Source organism: Salvelinus alpinus, chromosome 3, assembly GCF_045679555.1.
Source record: "Salvelinus alpinus chromosome 3, SLU_Salpinus.1, whole genome shotgun sequence".
In the NCBI taxonomy this organism is placed as follows: domain Eukaryota; kingdom Metazoa; phylum Chordata; class Actinopteri; order Salmoniformes; family Salmonidae; genus Salvelinus; species Salvelinus alpinus.
Genome location: NC_092088.1, coordinates 72,513,623 through 72,533,994, shown reverse-complemented (window position 1 = coordinate 72,533,994; position 20,372 = coordinate 72,513,623). Strand labels below are relative to the sequence as shown.

At 43.5% G+C, this 20,372-nt stretch overlaps 1 protein-coding gene across 2 annotated transcripts in view; it reads left to right on the top strand.

The window, feature by feature from the left end:
• macrod2 (mono-ADP ribosylhydrolase 2) overlaps positions 1-20,372 on the top strand; it is a 1,184,313-nt gene that overhangs the window by 914,443 nt on the left and 249,498 nt on the right. For both annotated transcript variants that reach the window (XM_071393968.1, XM_071393967.1), the window contains exon 8: positions 13,642-13,715. In XM_071393968.1, coding sequence (XP_071250069.1) covers positions 13,642-13,715 — 74 coding nt within the window. The remainder of the gene's footprint in view (positions 1-13,641; positions 13,716-20,372) is intronic.

Below are 20,372 nucleotides of genomic sequence, written 5' to 3'. Positions count from 1 at the left end.
GGTTCTGTATTTATTTTCTTAGTCAACCTTGTGTTCTGTTTCATTGTGTTCTTGAACGTAGCCCTGTTTCTTTGTGTTCTTGAACGTAGCCCTGTTTCTTTGTGTTCTTGAACGTAGCGCTGTTTCTTTGTGTTCTTGAACGTAGCTCTGTTTCTTTGTGTTCTTGAACGTAGCCCTGTTTCTTTGTGTTCTAGAACGTAGCCCTGTTTCTTTGTGTTCTTGAACGTAGCTCTGTTTCTTTGTGTTCTTGAACGTAGCCTTGTTTCTTTGTGTTCTGGAACGTAGCCCTGTTTCTTTGTGTTCTGGAACGTAGCCCTGTTTCTTTGTGTTCTTGAACGTAGCTCTGTTTCTTTGTGTTCTTGAACGTAGCCCTGTTTCTTTGTGTTCTGGAATGTAGCCCTGTTTCTTTGTGTTCTTGAACGTAGCTCTGTTTCTTTGTGTTCTTGAACGTAGCCCTGTTTCTTTGTGTTCTGGAACGTAGCCTTGTTTCTTTGTGTTCTTGAACGTAGCTCTGTTTCTTTGTGTTCTGGAACGTAGCCCTGTTTCTTTGTGTTCTGGAACGTAGCCTTGTTTCTTTGTGTTCTTGAAGGTAGACCTGTTTCTTTGTGTTCTGGAACGTAGCCCTGTTTCTTTGTGTTCTTGAACGTAGCCCTGTTTCTTTGTGTTCTTGAACGTAGCTCTGTCTTTCATTTTTGCTCATTGATTTCACCTGTATTAGTTACTCACCTGGTCTCATCAGCTCCTTATTTAGTTCAGTTCATTCTGTTTGTGCCTTTGTGGGGTATGTTCGTTGTGACTCTACTAAGCCTTTTCCTAGCTCGTTTGGAAGAACCAGTTATAGCCTTCAGTCCTAGTTTTGATTCACCTGCCGGTTTGCCTATGTGTGTATGACCATTGCCTGCTTGTGACACAACACCTAAGGAATTTGAACAATGTAATATGACTGGACAGAATATAAAACCCTGTATGGTTCTTCAAAAGGATCTACAAAGAACCTTTGAGATTAAGAAAGGTTCTTTATAGAACCATTCTCCATAAAGGTTATATTAAGAACCATAAAAAAGGGTTCTATATAGCCCCAATGTTGTAACCATAGCAGAACCCTTTTTTGGTGCTATATGGAACCTTTTCTTTATAGCACCATACAGTTTCCATTTAGAACCTTATGAGCATGGGTCTTTAACCATCAAAAGGGTTGTATATAGCACTAAAAAGGGTTATGCTATGGTTTCAAGCCAACTAACCCCGATCTGGTACTATTTAGAATCCTTTGTGTGTGTGTAAACCGCAGCCTTGTTGGGTGTAGCTGTGGCTATAGCAGGAAGTGACTCTGGACGTGTTGACATCACTGGTTGGCTGTATTAGGTGTGTAATATACAACTATTGGCTAGTAGCCATCTTGACCAATATACTCTTAGAAAAAAAGGTGCTAAGTAGAACCATACAGGGTTATTCTGCTTGTCCACATGTCCCTTTTTGGTGCTGGGAACCCTTTGCATAGGGTTCTATCTACAACCCTCTATGTAGGGTTATTCAAAGAACCCTTTGTATATGGTTCTAGCTAGAACCCTCTATGAAGGGTTCTACTGAGAATGCTTTTGTCCTTGGATGGTTCTTCCTAGAATCCTCTATGAACGGTTCCACCAGCCTTTTAAATGTTATTATTTATGACAATACATTACATATTTCATAAGGCCTTTTCTTAGGGCCTTGTTATACCCTAAAGCCGTCCGCATGCTTCCCAGCTGAAACAGTTCCGAAGAGTTTATGCATATATTATGACGACATTTTGTGACATTATTTTTCCGGCTGTTCGGGCACACAATATTTTTTCTCCAGGCCAGCCCCTTCGCCCGTGATTGGTCAACCGTAGGGATTCTTCAATAAAGTATTTTTTGTCATTCAACGAGAGACGACTCGTTTTCATGCACATTTCATGCACTTAGTTAAATGTAAAATTGTGCAACTAAGATCTCCTTGTCAAAAACATCAACATTAATGACAGATTTCTTAGATTATTTCTGACTGTTTTGAGGAAGTACACTGGCTACGGCGTCACAAACAGTACTATTGCCCCTTTTCTCTCATTTTTCAACCGAAGGTCTTTTAAGGAAGTATGCGCTAGAGGTCGGCAGATTATGATTTTTCAACGCCGATACCGATACCGATTATTGAGGTCCAAGAAAAGCCGATACGGTTTAAACGGCTGATTTATATATATATATATATGTGTGTGTGTGTAATAATGACATTTACAACAATACTGAATGAACAATGAACACTTTTGTTTTAACTTAATATAATACATATAATATATAATACAATAAAATCACCTTTGTCTCAAATAAATAATGAAACATGTTCAGTTTGGTTTAAATAATGCAAAAACACAGCGTTGTAGAAGGAAGTAAAAGTGCAATGTGTGTCATGTAAAAAAGCTAACATTTAAGTTCCTTGCTCAGAACATGAGAACATATGAAACCTGGTGGTTCAATATTCCCAGTTTTTCAATATTCCCAGTTAAGAAATTTTAGGTTGTATAGGAATTATGACGCGGCGACTATTTCTCTCTATACCATTTGTATTTCGTATACCTTTGACTATTGGATGTTCTTATATATTGCCAGCCTAATCTCTGGAGTTGACAGGCTTGAAGTCATAATATTATTTCACATCCAAAGAACCCTTCTTGACTTCCAAAGAACCCTTCTTGCCTTTCAAAGAACCCTTCTTGCCTTTCAAAGAACCCTTCTTGCCTTTCAAAGAACCCTTCTTGACTTCCAAAGAACCCTTCTTGCCTTTCAAAGAACCCTTCTTGACTTCCAAAGAACCCTTCTTGCCTTTCAAAGAACCCTTCTTGCCTTTCAAAGAACCCTTCTTGACTTCCAAAGAACCCTTCTTGCCTTCCAAAGAACCCTTCTTGACTTCCAAAGAACCCTTCTTGACTTCCAAAGAACCCTTCTTGCCTTCCAAAGAACCCTTCTTGCCTTTCAAAGAACCCTTCTTGACTTCCAAAGAACCCTTCTTGCCTTCCAAAGAACCCTTCTTGCCTTCCAAAGAACCCTTCTTGCCTTTCAAAGAACCCTTCTTGCCTTTCAAAGAACCCTTCTTGACTTCCAAAGAACCCTTCTTGACTTCCAAAGAACCCTTCTTGGCTTCCAAAGAACCCTTCTTGCCTTCCAAAGAATCATCAAAGAATGCTTTCTTCCATCTTCTGATCAAAACAGTTCTTGGTAGAACCCTATCCTTCCGCAAAGAACCCTTTTGAAACCCTTTTTTCTAAGAGTGTAGAATAGTGTAGAATAGTGTACCACATGGCCTGAATGGTGAAGTACACATAAACTATGCCAAATATAGTTGTTATGATGTACAGTATATAGTGCTATTTCGTTATTTTATTTAACTTAGTGCTGCATGTTGGAGCTCAGAGCCTAAGATTTTCACTGTACCCTGCAATCACACCTGCAACCCTGTACATGTGACTATTAAACACTGAATCTGAATCTTAAAATCTCTGAATCTCTGAATCTTAAAATCTCTGAATCTCTGATTCTGAATCTCTGAATTTGAATCTGACCAGATAAACACAGTAAGTAACAAATCAAATCAAACTTTATTAGTCACATGCGCCGAATACAACAAGTGTAGACTGAACCATGAAATGCTTACAAGCCCTTAACCAACCGTGCAGTTCAAGAAAGAGTACAGAAAATATTTACCAGATAAACTAAAGTAAAAAATAATAAAAAGTAACACAATAAAATAACAATAACGAGGCTATATACAGGGGGTACTGATACCAACAAAGCTAGTAGTAAAGTATAGACAATGAATGAGGCATGTATACACATACAGGTACATAGTAGTAAGGGCTGTTAATATACAGACATATATATAACAACTGAACCCTGGTGGAGAACAGAGGTTTACAGAGGTTGTCTCTACCGTCCTTCCTGGGAATCAATCAAATGTATCAATCAAATGTATTTATAAAGCCCTTCTTACATCAGCTGATGTCACAAAGTGATGTACAGAAACCCAGCCTAAAACCCCAAACAGCAAGCAATGCAGGTGTAGAAGCACGGTGGCTAGGAAAAACTCCCTAGAAAGGCCAGAACCTAGGAAGAAACCTAGAGATGAACCAGGCTATGAGGGGTGGCCAGTCCTCTTCTGGCTGTGCCGGGTGGAGATTATAACAGAACATGGCCAAGATGTTCAAATGTTCATAGATGACCAGCAGGGTCAAATAATAATAACAACTAAAGCACCAGCAGGAATGGGGGTATGTTACCCCCAGCAGGTAGAGCCTGTTATTGGCTAGCCTTGCCCAGGTAACTACTTCCCTGGCAACCTGGTACCTAACACAGAGGTGTGAAGTGGCCTCTACCACTGGACAATGGAGTCAGGCTGAGGCAGGGCATTGTAGCCTACCTCAGCAGAAAAGGCTACAGTGTGTGTGTCTCCCCCCCAGGGCCAGAGGGAGGGTTGAAGAGAGAGGGTTTTCTACAATGTGGATTATAATTAATGGATATTTTTTGTAGGGGTTGATGCAGTTTTTGTAAGGGAAAATCATGTCTGAAATTTCAACGTGGAAATTACAAACTTCAGAAGCTTTTTTAACCTCAAATACAAATGATCAAATTAAGATCCTACATCTGTAGTGCAATACTTTTGACCAGAGCCCTATGGGATTCCCTATGGGTCTTGGTCAAAAGTAGTGTACTACATACGGAATAGGGTGCCATTTGGAATGTAGGCCCTATACTCAGAGGGAGCAGGGGGAGTCTTCTAGCCCATTTGACAGAGTTACACGGTGTGCTTTGTACTCTACACTAGCCTTATTCTACTCCAACGCTACGGATGATAAACCAAATGTAAAAATACCTCACTCCCTCTTCACTCCTCACCCAGAGGACAATAGCTTTAGCTACTTTGAAAAGTAAAACTTTTCTTTGTTGCGTATCACTCAGTCACAGCGAGCACAGATGTTTTGAATAGGAGAGGAATAAAATGTCACCCGTGTTTAATTTTATCATTTAGGACACGAGTGTGTCATCAACTTCTTGGAATGTTTCCAAGGTCATCTAAGGAGACCGCTCTCTCTCGTTTCTCTCTCCACACCTTTCTTCCCCTCATCTTCCTCTCTCTCGCTAGCGCTCTCTTTCTCTCGCCTCGACCACCTCTACCTCCCTCTCTCTCTCTTTTGATCTTTCTATTTTTTGCCCTCTCACAACCCGACTGCCCTCTCTCTTTCTCTCTTAACTCTACCTTACCCTCTCTCTTTCTCTCTTAACTCTACCTTACCCTCTCTCTTTCTCTCTTAACTCTACCTTACCCTCTCTCTTTCTCTCTTAACTCTACCTTACCCTCTCTCTTTCTCTCTTAACTCTACCTTACCCTCTCTCTTCTCTCTTAACTCTACCTTACCCTCTCACTTTCTCTCTTAACTCTACCTTACCCTCTCTCTCTATATTTTCTCTCCTTCCCTGGTCTGATAAGTCGGTCATGGTCACAGCCCTGCCCTGTGTGTCCCTGTGTCCCTGGCTGTGCTGCCTGCTTTAGTAGTGGAGCTCTGGGGCATTTGACACCTGGTGGCGTCTGGAGTCTTGTCCCTGTCCTAGGTGGCTGGGCTGCTGCTCTGTCCTCTAGTGGGGTCGGTCTAGTAGTATGTCGATTTTAGAGGGAAGGTTTTTCTCTGTGGTATAGGTCGTAATCCTGACTTTATTTCGACCATGATTTCTCCTTATTCTATTATCCAGAACTAGTGAAAACACACTGCAGAGTATTAGAATGACAGTGAACACAGTATATTTATTTCATATCAGGTTATATGGTGTATTTCTGATAGGTATTAGACCGGCCATAATTCAACTTAAGGGAACTCAAATATGGTCATACTAGATTGTTTTTCAATTTGTTCTACGGAATTCTCTGACCCAATTCATTAAAATATACAAACAACATGGTTATTGATGAGTAAATGAAAGGGGAAAGTAATTAAATTATCCAGAAAAGGTATACAGAGTTATCTTATCGATTACTGCAACAGAGGACGTTGATTACAGCAAAAGCCTTGTATGGAATACTGTGAAACAGGACTCAATTTGATTTGGTTTACAGAATACATGGGGGAGGGAGAGAGAGAGAAAGGGAGAGAGATGAGAGCGAGAATACAGAGAAACAAACCGTTGTTCTTCACACCTCTGAGGTTTTCACTTTATTTTATTAGAGAATTGAATCATGTCGAACAATGTTGCTTATCAAATTCACCATCGATTGAGGCAACCATTTTAGCTGCCCTATTTATTGATGGAGCAACAAAAACATTGTGGATCAAACGAGATTGTCAGTGTGCCTAAGTTTATTTAATGTCAGGGTTAGCGTTATTTGGGTTAGAGTGCCATAGGGATATGAGGTTCTGAGACAAAATGAGCAATATTATCTAACCGTTTCCTATCATCCTCGGTCACTGAGCCTACATGGAAACAGTCATATAATGGACGCTACTGTATGTACTATGTTAATATTATGCAATCACACCCTTTAGTCCACATGCGACAGACTCTGCTGTGCTCTGTCCTCTCTCTCTCTCTCTCTCTCTCTCTCTGTCTCTCTGTCTCTCTCTCTCTCTCTCTCTCTCTCTCTCTCTCTCTCTCTCTCTCTCTCTCTCTCTCTCTCTCTCTGTCTCTGTCTCTGTCTCTGTCTCTCTCTCTCTCTCTCTCTCTCTCTCTCTCTCTCTCTCTCTCTCTCGCTCTCTCTCTCTCTCTCTCTCTCTCTGTCCTCTCTCTCTCTCTCTCTCTCTCTCTCTCTCTCTCCCTCTCTCTGTTTTCCTCTCTTCTTGCTCCATTTGCTGTGTGGAGGGTTCAGCTAAACCTAATCTGTCAGAGCGAGGAGCGAGGGAGGGAGCGAGGGAGGGAGGGAGGGCTGGCGTAGGGGCTAAGCGTCAAGCGGAGTGATGACTGGGCCCTCCAGGACACCCTGCTCCTCACCTGTCTTCTGCTCTCCTCTCCCCCTCTCTCCCCCTCTGTCTTAACACTGGGAATACAGTGGGCTCTGGGAGATTTGTCTTAGTGAGACACTGCTGATGGGATCTGTGTATAACAGGCAGCCCAGTGCTGGGTCTCTGATGAGGACTCAGGTGGTGCAGTGTTATTTCTGCTGAAGGCACAGCCTACTTTATCAACCCAACACACCACTGCACAGCATACACCAGAGAGCGGGATGGAGGGTAGGGAGAGGCAAAGAGAGAGAGAATGAGAGAGAGAGTGATTGTGTGAGAGAGAGGGGGGAAAGCGAGAGAGAGAGACCAAGTGAGAAAGAAAGGAAGTACAAGTGTTTATTCACTTTTTTTGATATTTACAAGTTGTGTACTAAGGTTTGAAGAGCCTGGCATTTCGACTGTATTCATTGTTAGTTGATTTGTAGGAGGCAGTCATTTTGAATGGTCTTGTTATGTAAAATGAAACGACTGTAGCATCACACCATTGCGGAGTTGTGGAGCTATAGAGAGCTCTGCTGGCAGTGGAGAGAAATAGAGAGCGGGAGGGAGGGAAACATTCTATTTTTGTGTCTGTTTGGAGTACATAGACATGCTAGTCCAGGCTGGGGAGAAGGGGTGAGGAGGGTGGCAGGGTGATGTTGTGAGTGGAGAGGAGGGGAGACAGGGGAGGAGGTGGGATGTTGTGAGGAGGGAGAGGGAGGGGACAGCAGGAAAATGTTGAGAGACAAGGAAGAGCAGAGGCAAGGTGCGTCGGGGTGAGGAAAGACATTTTGTGCAGAAGAGAGGAGGCAGGGGGGATGTTGTTGTGAGGGAGACGAATGATCATAGAACGCTCTAAAAGCACTACGACTGCTGCTGTTGACCTTGGGTGTCTGTGTGTGTGCTCTCTCCCTCTCTCTTCGTGCTTCTCTTGCTCGATCTCGATTGCTCTTCTCTCACTCTCTTTTTCTCTCTTTCTCTCTTTATATGCCTCTCACTCGATCTCTCTCTCTTTCGGCCTTTCTTGATATATTTCTCTACCTCCCTCTTCTTCCTCTTTTCTCTCCCTCCATCACTCTCTCCAGACCTTTTCCCCTCTCTATCTCTCTCTCTCTCTCCCTTCATCACTCTCTCCAGACCCTCTATCTCTCCCTCTACCTCCACCACTCTCTCCAGACCCTCCCTCCCCCTCTCTATCTCTCTCTCCCTCCATCATTCTCTCCAGACCCTACTATATGATTAATAGCAATGACGTTCAAATCGATAGTGGATTTGTAGAAACTGCGCTAAATAGATTAAATGTACTGGCAGCCATCCACTCGCTACTTTTGGCCAGTGCAGCACAATATTTATGATTAAGACATAATAGTTATTCTCAACACCACCAACTACCATAGCTCTGTGTTGCTCAAACGGTAGAGTGTTGGTAGAGAGAAGAGAGAGAAAGAGTGAGAGAAAGAAAGAGAATGGAAAAAGAGAGAGAAACAGAGAGGATATGAGAAAAGAGGAAGGAAGGAGAGAAGAGAAGAGGAAAGGAGACTCACAGACAGACGGGCTTCCTGCCTCCTAACATCAATATTTATTTATGTGTTTATTTGCTTAGTCCTGTTGTGTGCTTTTCACAAGCTGCTGTTTATATCCCACGATAGTTGTCATCTTTCTCATCTATTTACGCATCTGTGTGGGTGTGAGTGTGCTTGTGAGTGTGAATCTGTGATATGTGTGACTTTTCATTTGGGGAAATCAGCTGATGTAAACTTCACAGAATGAGAAGGGAGGGGTTAACAACAGCTTCAGTGTTTACCGTACAGATAGAATTAGGTGATCTGTGAAAGGCATCGGAAGCCTTCAGAATATGGTTGTTAGATAAAGGGTAGTGATTGTAAGCAAGCGGTTTAGTAGCAGTTCACTACAGACTGAACTACAGATAGAAAGACTGGAACCTCTCAGGCCTGCTAGTATTCGGCTCACATTCCCATCCTACCCTCTCCCTCCCTCCGTCACCTCCTCCCTCTCCCTCCTCCTCATCCATCCCCCTTTTCCAGGACCTAAAGTTTACAGTGCAGAGCTCAGCTGTCCCTTGCTATACCCTGCTATTCCCAGCTTCTCATCAGAACTAAGCCAGTACTGTCAAAGATGGAGAGACAGAGAGGATAGGAAGGGAAGAAGAGCGATAGAAGGGAGGAAGGGGCCCTCCCGAGTGGTGCAGCGGTCTAAGGCACTGCATCGCAGTGCTAGAGGCGTCACTACAGATTCGTGTTCGATCCCGGGCTATATCGCACCCGGCTGCGACTGGGAGACCCATGAGGCAGCGCACAATTGGCCCAGCGTTGTCCGGGTTAGGGGAGGGTTTGGCCGGCCGGGATGTCCTTGTCCCAATGCGCTCTAGCGACTCCTGTGGCGGGCCGGGCACATGCATGCAGACCCTGTCGCTAGTTGTACAGTGTTTCCTTCAACACATTGGTGCGGCTGGCTTCCGGGTTAAGCGAGCAGTGTGTCAAGAACCAGTGCGGCTTGGCAGGGTCCTGTTTTGGAGGACACATGGCTCTCGACCTTCGCCTCTCCCGAGTCTATACGGGAGTTGCAGTGATAGGGCAAGACTGTAACTACCAATTAGATATCACGAAATTGGGGAGAAAAGGGGGTAAAAAGTACTACAATAAAAAAAAGAAGGAACATTGCTGTAGGGACTTGCTTCCATTCAGCCACAAGAGCATTAGTGAAGTCAGGCACTGATGTTGGGTGATTAGGCCTGGCTTGCCGTCGCCGTTCCAATTCATCCCAAAGGTGTTCGATGAAGTTGAGGTCAGGGCTCTGTGCAGGCCAGTCAAGTTCTTCCACACCGAATCGTCTAGAATGTCATTGTATGCTGTAGCGTTAAGATTTCCCTTCACTGGAACTAAGGGGCCTAGCCCGAACCATGAAAAACAGCCCCAGACCATTATTCCTCCTCTACCAAACTTTACAGTTGGCACTATGCATTGGGCAGGTAGTGTTCTCCTGGCATCTGCCAAACCCAGAAGAGTCTGTTAGACTGCCAGGTGAAGTGTGATTTATCACTCCATAGAATGTGTTTCTATTGCTCCAATGATGATGGCAAGCTTTACACCACTCCAGCCAATGCTTGGCATTGCACATAGTGATCTTAGGCTTGTGTGAGGCTGCTGTGCCATGGAAACCCATTTCATGAAGCTCCCAACGAACAGTTCTTGTGCTGACGTTGCTTGAAGAGGCAGTTTGGAACGTGGTAGTGAGTGTTGCAACCGAGGACAGACGTTTTTTACGCACTGCGCGCTTCAGCACTAAGCCGTCCCGTTCTGTGAGCGTGTGTGACCTACCACTTTGCGGCTGAGCCGTTGTTGCTACTAGACATTACCACTTCACAATAACAGCACTTACAGTTGACCGGGAAAGCTCTAGCAGGGCAGAAATTTGACGAACTGACTGGTTGGAAAGGTGGCATCCTATGACGGTGCCACGTTGAAAGTCACTGACCTCTTCAGTAAGGCCATTCTACTGCCAGTGTTTGTCTATGGAGATTGCATGGCTGTGTGCTCAATTTTATACACCTGTCAGAAATTAGTTTGGCTGAATTAGCCGAATCCACTAATTTGAAGGGGTGTCCACATACTTATGTATATATAGTGTAAATATAAAGAGAGAAGAGGGAAAAATATATGTGGTTGAAAATGCCTCTATCCAACCTGTCTAGTCCACTTACCCGTGAGTCACAAATTGCTCTGTGCTGAAAGATCATGACAGCCGGTATAGAGACAGGTAAATAGACTGCTCTACCCACCCACTCTCTTACTTACATCTGGGTCAAAGGTCAAGAGTCAGAGGTTGTTACTTCCTTACTTGTGATTCACAAATTGTTCTTAAAGATTGTGACAGCAGGTAGTTTCAGAGTAAGGAAGAAAGAAAAAAAAGAAAGAAAATAAAAACTTTGAGACCTTGGGCTGCACACCCACTCTTTTACTTTCATCTGGGTCAAAGGTCAAGAGTCAAAGGTTGTTACTGCCTGTATTTATTAGAGGTTGTTACAGTGTCATGACTCAGGGTCGTGGTCAGAGGCTGAAACGATTTGATAGAGGTCGGTTCTGTTATTGTGCTTTCCGGTATTGCTAGGCCAGTGGTATTCAACCGGTGTGCAGCGGCACACTGCTGTGCCTTGAGGAACTTTCATGTGTGTGCAACAAAACTTTCCTCTGTCACCAACAATTGTAACACTCAAGTATGAACATGAATTGAATGAGCGAGGATGAACACCCGTTAATAACATGTGTTTTTGTGCAACATCACTAAATTCCTTATCAAATAAAAAAATACGTATTACATATCTGTTAGGGAAATAATGTAAAATCGAGGCTAGCCTTTTTTCTATAGTTATTATCATGAAATAGTCTACCATCCAAAATATGTTGTCATGTTAAACTATATACAATTGCAAAACATTTGCTTGAAAAAAGCTAAACAAATCCTAGGGCCCCCAAACGAACAAAATGTACCTTTCGGTGGTGCATTTACCGCATTGAAGAACTTTTGTCACAGAAAATAGCTGATTTGCAGTATGGATCCAGTATGGTAACCAACAGCTGACTGAGAGCAACCAGCACTTCATATGCCGTCAGACAATGTTACAATCAGCTCCAATCCTGTAGAGAGAGTCAGCCCTCCCTCCAACCTTCCTTTTGCCTTGTTAAAAATGTATCCAGTCCATCTATATGGGCCTGGATCGATACATTGTGTTAACACAGAGGTTGCTGTTCATGTTCTGGCATAGCAGGGGTGATTAATCAGGACGTTAGCTGCTGTAGATTCAGCGACCTGTACCCCGCCCCACACACACACACAGTCACGATCACGCACACGCTAATGAAAACCCCCCCCACACACACACACACACACACACACACACACACACACACACACACACACACACACACACACACACACACACACACACACACACACACACACACACACACACACACACGCTAATGAAAATGCACACACACACACGCACACACACACACACACACACACACACACACACACACACACACACACACACACACACACACACACACACACACACACGATCACGCTAATGAAAATGCACACACACACACACACACACACACACACACACACACACACACACACACACACACACACGCACACACACGATCACGCACACGCTAATGAAAACCCACACACACACACACACACACACACACACACACACACACACACACACACACACACACACACACACACACACACACACACACACACACACACACACACACACACACACACACACACGATCACGCACACGCTAATGAAAATGCACACACACACACACACACACACACACACACACACACACACACACACACACACACACACGATCACGATCACGCACACGCTAATGAAAATGCACACACACACACACTCACACACACACGATCACGATCCCGCACACGCTAATGAAAATGCACACACATTTACATTGTACATTTTTGTTATTCAGAGACACTCTTACCCAGCGCGACATACAGCTCATCTTAAGACAGCTAGGTGAGACAACCACATATCTCAGTCATAGTAAGTACACTTTTCCTCAAAAGTAGCTATCAGCAAAGTCAGTGCTAGAAGGAAAAAGTCAAGGCTGAGTGTTAGTTGTGGAATTATTGAAGATACTCTTTAAAGAGGTAGGGTGTCCTAGGACTCTGCTGTCCTAGCGTCAGGGGGAAGCTTGTTCCACCATTGGAGGTTGCCAGGAAAGAGAAGAGCTTTGACTGAGCTGAGCGGGAGCAGACCACCCACAGGGGTGGGACGTCCAAGAGACCAGAGGTGGAAGAAAGGAGTGCTCGATTTGGGGTGTAGGGTTTGAGCTTAGCCTGAAGGTAGGGAGGGGCAGTTCCTCTTGCTGCTCCGTAGGTAAGCACCATGGTCTTGTAGTGGATGTGAGCTTCGACTGGAAGCCAGTACAGTGTGCGGAGGAGTGGGATGACATGGGAGAACTTGGGAAGGTTGAACACCAGGTGAGCTGTGGCGTTCTGGATAAGTTGCAGGGGTTTGATGGCACAAGCGGGGAGGCCTGCCAACAGAGAGTTGCAGTAGTCCAGACCGGAGATGACGTGCCTGCATTAGAACCGAGGTTCTACACGTACAGACACACACATGCTTACAATAACGCACACGATCACACTCTCACACACATGCACGCTCACAACACACACCCACTACCACGCTGATCAATACGTCATTAGTGCTGGCAGAGAGAGTGTCTGCCTTGTCTGCCTCCACTATCATTATCACCTCAGTGTAATTTGTTATGGCTATATTCTCCATTGTTGTGAGATTTACAGATCCATTATCACGTCCCTGTGTGTGATCCTTCACACTGTCCTCTATTCCCTCGACCACTGTATTTCTCACACACAGCAGTGTTTAGTTTTTATACTTGTGTGTGCATGCGTGAACGTAAGCTTGAGCTCAGTTGTGCTCATGTGTGCATTAATACGTGATCATGTGTGCATACCAAATTGTTGCTTCCTGGCTGTCTGTCTGTCTGTTAATAGTAACTTAGCTAACTCTGTCTTTCTGTCTCTCTGTCTCTTGTGCTCTCTCTCGCTCTCTCTCTGTCTCTCTAGGTTTCCCCAACGAGCCCGCGGCAAATATTGCCTTGGAGACAGTAAAGAGCTGGGTCAAGGAGAACCATGACAAGGTAGGACCTAGCTGGATTACTGTCTCAGACTTACTGTCTCTCCTACACACACTCTGTCTTCTCCTACTCTCTGGACAGGCTCTGAGCTGAGCAGGCCTAACTGGCATTAGAGTGCCGTCTCTAAGCCTGGGTGAAGTTCTACTGCTGGGCTGAAATCCACTCAGTTGTGCGATCATGTGTCTCTTATTTTCTCATGTGTTGGCCTAGTCTTTTGGCCTGTGTTCCAATATCCACACTAGCTCACTACTACTTTGAATACATGACCAATACATTACTAAGTGGTATTCCAGTATGGATATATGCTAGTATGGACATTGGAACTCAGCTTTAGGGTTGAGATGGATTCACAGTGAAGGTAAACTGACCCTGTAGAGACTGGCCAGCAGGAGAGAGAACTGGTACTACTGCAGGCAGGTCATTTGTGATACAAGTCAGCAATCGACGTCCATCCATGTCTGAGAATGCCGGGAGATGACGTGGAAGCCGGCCACTAGGGGCAACAGGGAGTGCAGTTACCTTCAAGTAGGGTTCGGTTTTGCTAGGGCATTGTAGACGGGGATGGCATAAGCATCTGCCTCTGATTCGAAAGGTTGCATGTTTGAATCCAGCAAAATAAAGTTATTTTTGATTCAAGCCTATCCCAAACCTTAACCCTTACCCTAACCTTTGGGAGTTATGCCTGAACTTAACTCTAACCTTAAGAATTTGGAGTTAATGCCTAAACTTAACCTTAAACAGTTTGAAATTTGACATTTGGAACAACTTCGAAATTTGACATTTGAGAAACATGATGAACGTCTAATTTTGATGTGAGACTATGAGAGCTTGTTGACTACGGATACTGGTATCTCCTGGTGTGTCCTGGTATCTCCTGGTGTCTCCTTGTGTCTCCTGGTGTCTCTTGGTGGTTGCTGGTGTCCCCTGGTATCTACTGGTGTCTCCTGGTATCTCCTGTTATCCTGATGATATATTTTGCTTTTCCTGGTGTCTCCTGGTGTCCACTGGTGTCCCCTGGTATCTCCTGTTATCCTGATGATATATTTTGCTTTTCCTGGTGTCCCCTGGTATCTCCTGTTATCCTGATGATATATTTTGCTTTTCCTGGTGTCTCCTGGTATCTCCTGTTATCCTGATGATATATTTTGCTTTTCCTGGTGTCTCCTGGTGTCCACTGGTGTCCCCTGGTATCTCCTGTTATCCTGATGATATATTTTGCTTTTCCTGGTGTCCACTGGTGTCTCCGGGTATCTCCTGTTATCCTGATGATATATTTTGCTTTTCCTGGTGTCTCCTGGTGTCCACTGGTGTCCCCTGGTATCTCCTGTTATCCTGATGATATATTTTGCTTTTCCTGGTGTCCCCTGGTATCTCCTGTTATCCTGATGATATATTTTGCTTTTCCTGGTGTCTCCTGGTATCTCCTGTTATCCTGATGATATATTTTGCTTTTCCTGGTGTCTCCTGGTGTCCACTGGTGTCCCCTGGTATCTCCTGTTATCCTGATGATATATTTTGCTTCTCCTGGTGTCTCCTGGTGTCTACTAGTATTGTACTGGTATCCATTAGTTCTACTCTAACTACTGTACACATCTCCCGTAAATATCTAAAAGCAATAATTTGTAACCGCCTCACTTGGTCGCCCGTTCGTTTAGTGTGCGTTCTGCGTTCAGTATGCGTATCAAATTAGATCTCAATCTGTACTCTAATCAGTCCTTAAATGCTCTGTTGACTTTTAAACGGTTCTGAGTTAGGAAGGCACTTGAAGTCATGCAGCAAGCTACGAGGAAAATAAACACGTAAGATGACATAAACTGAAACTAATATGGTTAAATGAAACAAATGATAATGATGATGCAAGTTCAAGTAGTACGGGCTCAGACAGTGTGGAATGGAATGGTCCGTTCGTTCATTCATTCATGATTATAGACTAGTTTTGTCTTTACAATTCTGTCCTCACAAGTGGAAGCAGAAGGCTGATTTTGGTTGACTGCACTTGATAGAGTAATGTCTGCTGTATTAGTATAGTAACATTAATTCATGAATGCTCCTAGACTGACTGGTTTTGTCTTCTCTAATCATGGAGAAGTAGAAGGACCTGGCCTTGGTTAGCTGAACTTCATAGTGTTGGTTATACAGTGTATTTGTATGGGAATGAATATGTACCAGTATTCACACTGTATTTGTGTGGTAATGATTTGAACCAGTAGGTATTGTACTGGACTGAATGGACTGGCAGATAATGGTCAGTTACAGATAATGTTCATTTGACTGCTTCATGAACATTAGATGAGTCATTGTTTCACAGGTTGAAGGTACAGGAAGTAAAAGGCCTTGGGCTGGCTGAACTTCACAATGTAGAGCAGGGTTTCCCATACTCTGTCCTGCATAGTGTAGGGCAGGTATTCCCAAACTGGGGTTACGCGCAATGCCGCCGGGGGTATGCCAAATAAAAATGTGAATCACATTCACACATTTTCAAAAAGTCTATTTATATTTTCCTACAGGGCTATACATTTGGGTGAGTTTTTTTTCTTGCCTGAGTATCCTCGTTTCACTGCCAAAAATAAAATGAAACCATCTAGTGTTTAGCGAAATAACAACACAATGTTAAATACAGGTAGCCTAGCAAAATAATTAACATCCAATCACAACCGTTACTCTCTCACGGGAATTCCACTAACGATCCGCATGTAGCTGAACGTAGCTGCTGCTCATTGCGTTTGCTCGAAAATGGATAAATGGTTAAAAAAAGTAAGGCCCGCGTCCATAGAGACACATACCAGCTCTACTGGTAGTACTGCTACTACCAGCAGTACTGCACCTGCACCTGTCGACGACACAAGTTGTTCTGCTTCCACGAGCACATCCAATGCTAGTATCAGTAATTCTACATTTGTTGTTAGCCCAGCTAGCATGGACACTGACAGTTGTGAATCTGATGCAGCCGAAGAGCTACTGCTCGCTTACCCGGGAAAGCACCGAACAACAGCCTGGGACATTGGACCATCAAAGAGACGCAAATAGGATGAGAACTACATTGATTTGGGGTTCACTTATATTGGGAGTAGTGCCTTTCCTCAGCCACAGTGTGTTTTTTATATGTGCAAAAGTACTATCTTACAACTCGATGAAACCTTCACTCTTGTGCAGACATTTAGAAACAAAACATGCCAATTTGAAAAATAAGCCACGGGAGTTTTTTGAGCGAGAATTAAGATGACTTTCGAGTAGTAAGACATGTATAAAACCAACAGATACCATTACTAAGAAGGGGCCATAAGCGTCTTATATGGTGAGCTACCAAGTGGCTAGGACAGACAAGCCCCATACTGTTGTGGAGGACTTAATTCTTCCTGCTGCCGCGGATATGGCTGGGACAATGCTGGGGGAAAAGGCAAAAAAAACGATACAGACAATGCCTTCATCAAACACACTGTTTCACAACGCATCAGTGACATGGTAGGAGATGTTTTGATACAATTACTGCTTCAAGCCAGTGAATTCTATGTGTTACCGCTGGATGAGTCAACAGACATGGCGGGCCTGGCACTGCTCCTGGTATATGTCCGTTACGTTTATGGGTGGTCAATTAAGGAAGACATCCTCTTCTGCAAACTACTGGAAACCAGGACAACAGGAGAGGATATTTTTAAAGTACTGGACAGCTTTGTGACATCAAATAGACTTTGGTGGTGTGTTGATGTGTTGGTATCTGTACTGATGGCGCAAATAGGGAGACATAGTAGAGTGGTAACATGCGTGCAAGCAATTGCTCCCGACACCACTTGGGTACACTGTAGCATCCACCGAGAGGCTCTTGCTGCCAAAGGAATGCCTGACAACTTGAAATATGTTTTTGACACTACAATGAAAATTGTTAACTTTGTTAAAGCATTTTCTGCATTTCCAATGATATGGGCAGCGACCATGTAACTCTTTTACAACATACAGAAGTGTGCTGGTTTTCAAGGGGAAAAGTATTGACACGTTTTTTTGAATTTAGGGACAAGCTTAAAGTTTTCTTTACTGACCATAATTTTCACTTGTCTGACCGCTTACATAATGACGAGTTTCTCACACGACTGGCCTATCTGGGTGATGTTTTTTTCTTGCCTGAATGATCTGAATCTAGGATTACAGGGACTCTCCGCAACTATATTCAATGTGCGGGACAAAATTGAGGCTATGATTAAGAAGTTGGAGCTCTTCTCTGTCTGCATTAACAAGGACAACACACAGGTCTTTCCATCATTGGATGATTTTTTGTGTGCAATGAACTCAAGCTTACGGACAATGTCAAATGTGATATAGCGAAGCACCTGAGTGAGTTGGGTGTGCAATTACGCAGGGACTTTCCCGAAATGGATGACACAAACAAATGGATTCATTCTCCCTTTCATGCCCTGCCTCCAGTCCACTTACCGATATCTGAACAAGAGAGCCTCATCGAAATTGCAACAAGCAGTTTAGTAAAAATTGAATTTATTAAGAAGCCACTGCCAGATTAATGGATTGGGCTGCGCTCAGAGTATCCTGCCTTGGCAAATCGTGCAGTTAAGACACTGATGCCCTTTGCAACCACGTACCTATGTGAGAGTGGATTTTTGGCCCTCACTAGCATGAAAACTAAATACAGGCACAGACTGTGTGGAAAATGATTTAAGACTGAGACTCTCTCCAATACAACCAAACATTGCAGAGTTATGTGCATCCTTTCAAGCAAACCCTTCTCATTAACCTGTGGTGAGTTATTCACAATTTTCGATGAACAAATAGCATTTTTTATGTAAGATGGCTAAATAAAGAGCAAAATGATTGATTATTATTATATTATTATTTGTGCCCTGGTCCTATAAGAGTTCTTTGTCACTTCCCAAGAGCCGGGTTGTGACAAAAACTCATTCTTATGTTTAATAAATGTATCGGATAGTGTAAGTGTGTGTACAATGATGTCAAAAAACAACATTTGAGTGTGCGCTGACCCTGGTGCTAGAGGGAGTACACAGCTGGAGGTTGAATGTTTGAAGGGCTGCGGGGCTATAAACAGTTTGGGAACCACTGGTGTAGGTATTTGACTGAATGTTAAACTCTATCTGTACGGTAATGATATTCGAATGGACATGAGTCAATGTTTCTCAGGTTGAAGGTGCTGTGCATATGCTGCGGAGGAAGTAAAAGGCCTTTGGCTGGCTAAACTTCAAAGTGTAAGTTCTACTGTATTTAAATTGATATGATCTGTAGGGTATTTGACTGAGGATGCATCCCAAATGGCACCATATTCCCTATATAATGCACTACTTTTGATCAGCCCTATGGGCCCTGGTCAAAGGTAATGCTATATATATAGGGAGTAGGGTGCCATTTGGGACACAGACTAAGTTCTACTGTATTTGAATGCTAATGATATTCGAATGGATTGGCAGATAATAGTCTCTTGGCAGCAAACAAGCTGAGTCATCATTGAACATGACTCTCAGGTTGAAAGGTATAATACATGACTGGGAATTGTGAATTCTGACTATCTTCCATTGTAATGCACTCTGACACACACGCACAAACATGCACACACACACTCTCTCACACACAAACTCTCGCACACATACTTATGTGCACACACACATGTGCACACACATGCGCACACACACATAATAGTGAAATTTAACTACCTCTCATTGTAATGCACTCTAGCTCTTCTAGCTGAGGCAAGCTGAATATGATGATGATGGTTATGTAAATGTAAAAGACCAAGTCTGAACCCCATATGGCACCCTATGGGCCCTGGTCAGAAGTAGTGCACTACGTAGAAAATAGGGTGCCATTAGGGACACAGTAAAAACCTAGCTACTCGACATGTATATTCTATTTTGCATATGTGGGGCTAAGACCACTCTAGCCCTATTGCCTAATGTAGGGCACTACCTCTGAACAGAGTCCTGTGGGCTCTGGTCAAAAGTAGTGCGCTATAAAGGGAATAGGGTGCCATTTGCTGCGGTAGATTTTGAAGGGAAGATCCAATATAAAACCCACTGCTGCAGAGTTTTCTGTATTACAGGTTCATCATAACGACTTACAGACCTCATATGTACCGTTCTGTATTGCATTTACAGACTCATATTTATGCCTACGACATATCTCAGATAGCTGCCTGTCTGTATAACAGGTTCATCATAAGGCCTAACACATCTCATGGCTATACGTTTCTGTATTGCAGGCGTGTCCTAGCTACCTCATTACCCAGAGACAGACAATAACAGGCTTACTGATGTCTACTTGTCTGTTTGCCTGTCTCACTGTCAGCTTATCTTGGCATAAAGATGAAAACACAAACACTCTCTACGATTGAGTGGTTTGTGATCCCTCCAATAGCTATTTTCCTCCAGTCTCCTGGAGTTGGCTAGTACAAATAAGTCAACATCCTAGTGACTGTGCATTAGGTTATGTGAAAATATTCCATATATTTTCCCATTCATTTTCTTTTATCTTGGAGTGGCGGAGTATGTACTGTTTTCTGTATTACAGCATGGTGTCCTAAAATGTTCACCATACCACTGGCTCATCATAAGACCGAAGACATATCTTAGTCAGTGACAGTAAATAACAGGCTTACTGATGCCTGCCCGTCTCACTGTCATCTTATCTTGGCATTGATGCTACAGT